Genomic DNA, 5455 nt, shown 5'->3' with positions numbered 1-5455 from the left:
GTGTTGATTAATCTTTTATTTGAGACGTACCAACCCCAAAGCAACCTTTGGCCATTCTGATTATAAATGAAGATTTATAGCAACAATATTCACCTGTTGGGTCAATAATTTCCCAGAACATGAATCAGAAAATTAGACCATGAACGTAGATCTGACAAAAGATACTTTCATTTCATGATTACACCATCCTTTAAATAAATAAAAGGTTTTAAAAACATCTTTAATGTCTGTACAAAACTATTTAAATTCACTATATACAAAAATATCTATTATACGGCAGACATAGAAAACACTTATGTGACTTGACATTAGGTTACAGTTTCAGTAGAGATAATTTACAGCAGTTCACTCTGGTGAGTTTGTCTCATCAAACAGCTCATTTATCAGTTTACTGTAGCTCCCCTGCTGCTCCATCAGCTCCTGGTGGGTCCCTTTCTCCTCCACTTTACCTCCTTTAACCACAACTATCTGATCCGCATTCTGGATGGTCTTCAGTCTGTGAGCGATCACCAGCAGGGTCTGGTTGGGGCAGCTGGCCAGACCCTGAAGAACCTGCACAGACAAAGACAAGTAAACAATTTAGTCAACAAATATCATTTTAATTTTTGTACACAGCATTTCAGAAGCATTTAGTCTATTTTCTTTATAAATTCCCCCAAAAAGATATTTCACAGGTTCATTATATGAATAGCTCAACTTATGTAACAGATTATATTTGCAAAATCAGTGTGTCATATTTTAGGTTTTACGGTTAAAAATGGTTTCAAAAATTTTAATAAAAAATCTGTTTTAAAATTTTTATATCATCAAAAGAAAAAACCATCCACACCAACATGGCCCTATGAAGGAATAAAATTCCTGTAAATCAGAACCTACCTTGTTTTCACTCTCAGCATCCAGAGAGCTGGTTATTTCATCCAGAATGATGATCTTCGGCTCTCTGACCAGAGCCCGGGCGATGCCGATCCGCTGCCTCTCGCTCTTAGCCAACTGGCCACCACTCTCACCAACCTCTGTTAAAGTAAAAAAGATAAATTATAACTGAGATTTATCTATTTAATGTCAAAAACCAAACAAATGAAAAAAATATTAAATGTCACTAATCCTTCAAACAATGTATGCATGCTCAGAAATTATGTTTTACTCTTTACATCTTGATCATTCAGTTTCTTTTTGGTTCTTATTTTCATGATTAACTACCATTAAATATAAAAGACTCTTGCTTACACTCAGCCATGTAAACAGGATGAGAGATGAAGTCAGACCGGTTTACCTGTGTCGTAGCCTTTCTCTAGTTGGTGAATAAATTCATGGGCGTTGGCTTTTTGTGCTGCTTCCTCGATCTTCTCTAGTGAGCAGTCAGTGAGTCCGTAGGTGATGTTATCTCTGATGGATCCAGAGAAGAGGACAGGCTCCTGGCTCACCACTGCAATCTGTTACATAGACTCTCATCAGATTATATGAATAACATTACACATTTATTCCCAGCATAATTTCAAAATAATGTAAAGCAAAAATAAAAAGAAATCGAAGTCAGAGAAGAGCACCTCACTGATTAAATACCTTCTTGTGGAAGAAGTGGTGATCATAGGATTTCAGCGGTTCTCCATCCAGTAATATTTCTCCGTCTTGAGGCTCATATAATCGCTGTAGCAGACTCACACAGGTGCTTTTTCCTTCTCCAGATGGACCAACCAGAGCGGTCACCTGACCTGGCTTCAACTCCAAACTAAAGTCCTGAGGCCAAAACAGAGGCCATGAGAATCACAAAGTATAACTGAAATATTTGAAATTAAACTATATACATTTCTTTTATCAGCTGTGTTAAAGTGGCCACATGACTTTCTCAGCTAAAACCATAGTTTTTCTCACCTGCAGTACAATTTTCCCAGGGTTTGAAGGATAAGCGAAGTTCAGACCACAGTAGTTGATGTGTCCTTCCAGCTGATCTGGTTTCAGTTTTCCATCTGTGCTGATCTGAGGTTTTCTGTCCAAGTACTCAAACACTTTCCCAGCAGCCATCACCGAGTTCAGCATGTCACCGAAGATATAAGTAAGAGTCTGGAAGATAACAACTCTATTATACAATCTGGTGTGCTTTAAAGAAATAGTATGGGCCCCAAATGTCTTACAATAGACCATCTATTAGTTCTAAGATTGTTTCAGCTGATTCATTTGTCTTTAAGAAGATATAAAAATTCAAAACACTTGTTTGATTTAATTTAATTTAATTAATCTCTGAACTTAAAAATAATCACATAATATAATGGGTGCATCTATAGAGCATAGTGCATGTGCTAGCTTATTAAACAGATGTGATATTCAAGAAACACATTGTATGAAATATTTTGCCAATAAACTATTTATAATAGTTTCTCTGTGACCACAAAATAAAATCTGTACCAATACAATGGGGCTACACTTTTTGTAGCCCCATTGTATATTAGCAGTGTATTATCATAAATAACAGATGGTAGCTCTATGAAACACCCACCCTGATGTTGTCTCCCAGGTCTGACTGGTAGATAATGAAGGAAACCAGGTTCCCAGTGGTCATCTGTCCCATTTGGATGAAGAGTCTGCCATAGTACAAAATGAAGACCTGCATTCCCAAACCTGTCAACTACAGACATACATCAACAGGATATGTCAGATAAGCAGACCTGCAAGCTGTGTTATATTCTAAGATACATGAAAACAAACTTCTTACCCTCCGTGCAAGCAGGTAAATGGCCCTAACAATGTCACGACGATTCTTCAGTGACTGCGTTTCTGTTAATCGTTTATCATAACGATCAGCTTCATGCTTCTCTGTGTTGAAACTTCGAACCACACGAATACCAAAGACAACTTCGTTTGCAGAGTCATTTGTACGAGCCATTGAGTCCTGCATTTCCTGGGACAACCTCTGAGGACAGAATGAAGTTGGAGAAAAGACCCTGTGTTTGAGTAAGAAATAAAATATTGATATTTACATTGTATCTCATTATTTATAAGATACAACATAATTAGATTTTTTTTTATTACACTTCCAACTAAGACTAATTTCAGAACGACTTATACCTTTATCAGTATTGTTTTTATAACATGGTTCAAAACACCAAAGTGATTTAATCTGACATTCTTTGTTCATTAAAGTGGATCTAACACAATTTGAAGTAGCTGAATTATATTTTGCTGAACATAATTCAGTACCAGTTAGACAGTGGTGTGGAATCATGTTTAATCATCTGTTACAATTCTTTTAAATCAATTTGATTCACATAATGAAGTGGACATATCCAGAAATCTAAAAAAGAAATCTGCTTGTATTTTTACCACTTAAGGGTCATTCTGTTTCTACACAAGTTAGTTTTAATTTGTCCTGCAACAAAGATTCTTAATCTTTCATACTCTTCCCCAAACTGTAATTACAGCAGTTAGTCTATTTAATCTGAATACTGTGATGTGCCTGATACATACATGCAAAAATAATGCATGAATGAAAGACACTGAGATTAAATATAAATATTTTTCTTTTTATATTTTTTGCTTCTTAGAAACCTGCATCAGTACTAAACACTAAAATGTATATACAATGTGATCTACTGTGCTGATTAACATGGATAATGTATAAAAGGCAGTAGATCTAATAATAGTTCTTAAAATCTTGCTTTTACCTGGTAGTGTGTGTCATAGATGTTCTGTATAAGTCCAGTGATGGGGGTTTCCATCAGTACCAGGAATGTAAGCTTCCATGACAGACTCATCATCAGGGAGATCATTCCCATCGTCTTCATAAATGTCCTCAGCAGCACATTAACATTCAGACACACTGTCCTTCCTGTCAGATTGGTGTCTCTAGACAACCTGGACGTGATTTCACCTGTAGCAGAAATTAAGAGCCTTTTGTCATATCAAACTGTTCTATCCTATGATGTTATATGCATATGGTGGTTTATCATTTGACAGGATTACCTGTTTTTACAGATTCAAAGAATCCAATCTCTTGCTTGGTCAAAGCATCAAACAGTTTAACTTTGATTCTGCGAGCAAATGAACTGATGGCACAAATTAAGAGGCCCCCTCTGCAGCCAGCACTGATAGAGCTGATCAATAAAACAGAAACAGAGGCTGAGTTAGACATTACACAGATGCATTTGGAGAGTGGATTTGGTGAGGAAGCACTGCTTAATACCTTCCTATAGAATAAATCCCCATGAAGAGGAGGGCTTTGAGGAATTCACTTTGTTTGTAGTGACTTCCCAAGATGTCAATGACTCTGCCTGTGTAGAATGGGATGAACATGTCACCTGAGAAGAAACAAACATGTTTACTTTCATAAGAAAAACATTTCTAGCAAAAAATATGTCAGTATGTACAACAACAAACAAGCTAGGGAAAAATGAAGCAATTTTTGGCAAGTCAGCATGCCATGATATCCACTCCATCCTACTTTATGCATAAATCCCACACAAGCACAGATCATTTTACCAAATAAAGTACTAAAGATCAACACCAGGTTGCAAGGTAGCAGTGGGAGAGAAACAGGGATATTTGCATTACGTTGTTTAAAAAATAGTCAACCAATTTACTTTTTTGTTGCTTGGGGGTGAAAACAAACACTGTAATTTTGTGATGGTGACAGCCAGATTTTTGCAAAAATCTGGCTGTCACCATATTTGAAGAGACTATTTGAAAATTTGCTCTACACATTGTCAGTAGTTTTAAAACTATGAAACACACACACACACACACACACGCACGCACGCACAAATATATAGCTTTTGCACATTTTGTAGCGTATCTGAAAGTAGAATAATCTGCTCTTGGCTTACAGAAAACTGCCAGCGACAGGAACACAAACCCTCCGAACAGCTTGGGATAGTCGGGTTTGAAGAGATGGACAACCCTCATGAACAGAACCCTGGACTTCTGTTTCTGGGCTTTACTCCCAGCCTCCTCGTCGCTGTCCGGGATGGTGATCTCCCAGAACAGCGCCGCTCCGAGCGACGCTCCGGCGAACATCAGCCAGCAGCGAATATCCGCCACCGGCCCACATGGGCTCTCCTCCCGGTACAGAACCCTGGTTCCGGTCTCGTACACCGCTGGAAGCAGACTGTAGGCTGTTATGAACCGGATCAGCAGCGGGTTCGGGTCTCCCAGAACCAGCAGAGTTGTAATAGTTACTGCTGACCATCGTAGAGCTGCTGAAAGCCACAGATGCGCAAAAAGCCCCAAAACGTTGTGAATCCCAGCAAATCCTGATGCGTAAAATAAAAAAAGATCAACACAAACTGCTAAAGTCAAAGCGAAGACTTTGTGAATTGTTGTTAGAGCTGCCATGTTTCAGCTGCAGCCGTCCTCATCTGACCTGCTCTGCTGTGTAACTAAAACGTTTTTGCTCTCTGTGCTTTCAGTTTCATTTTCTAGTAAGTTTAGGGGTTTCCCTGCAGTGAAGGGCTGAATAATGAAG

At 38.1% G+C, this 5455-nt stretch overlaps 1 protein-coding gene across 1 annotated transcript; it reads right to left on the bottom strand.

Annotated features, from left to right (window-relative positions):
* Position 1: 1 nt before the first annotated feature.
* tap2a (transporter associated with antigen processing, subunit type a) lies at positions 2-5379 on the bottom strand. Its single transcript, XM_015025946.1, has 11 exons — positions 4818-5379; positions 4178-4292; positions 3958-4088; positions 3660-3865; positions 2711-2908; positions 2495-2623; positions 1873-2061; positions 1564-1737; positions 1274-1433; positions 877-1013; positions 2-552 (listed from the first exon to the last, which is right to left on the bottom strand). The coding sequence occupies exons 1-11, from the start codon at positions 5323-5325 to the stop codon at positions 346-348; spliced, it is 2154 nt and encodes a 717-aa protein (XP_014881432.1). The 5' UTR covers positions 5326-5379; the 3' UTR covers positions 2-345.
* Positions 5380-5455: the final 76 nt, after the last annotated feature.

This window comes from Poecilia latipinna, unplaced genomic scaffold, assembly GCF_001443285.1.
Source record: "Poecilia latipinna isolate Pla-1442-1.1 unplaced genomic scaffold, P_latipinna-1.0 Scaffold4426, whole genome shotgun sequence".
Lineage (NCBI taxonomy): Eukaryota > Metazoa > Chordata > Actinopteri > Cyprinodontiformes > Poeciliidae > Poecilia > Poecilia latipinna.
This window is presented reverse-complemented; position numbering and strand designations above follow the sequence as displayed.

Bases quoted from the DNA above. Each gene is read 5' to 3' on its own strand.
- tap2a (XM_015025946.1), bottom strand. From the start codon at position 5,325: ATGGCAGCTCTAACAACAATTCACAAAGTCTTCGCTTTGACTTTAGCA. The intron at 4,089-4,177 runs GTATTAAGCAGT...TTTATTGATCAG, and splicing joins GGGATTTATTCTATAGGAAG to CTCTATCAGTGCTGGCTGCA. The intron at 2,062-2,494 runs GTGGGTGTTTCA...GTTATCTTCCAG, and splicing joins ACCTGGGAGACAACATCAGG to ACTCTTACTTATATCTTCGG.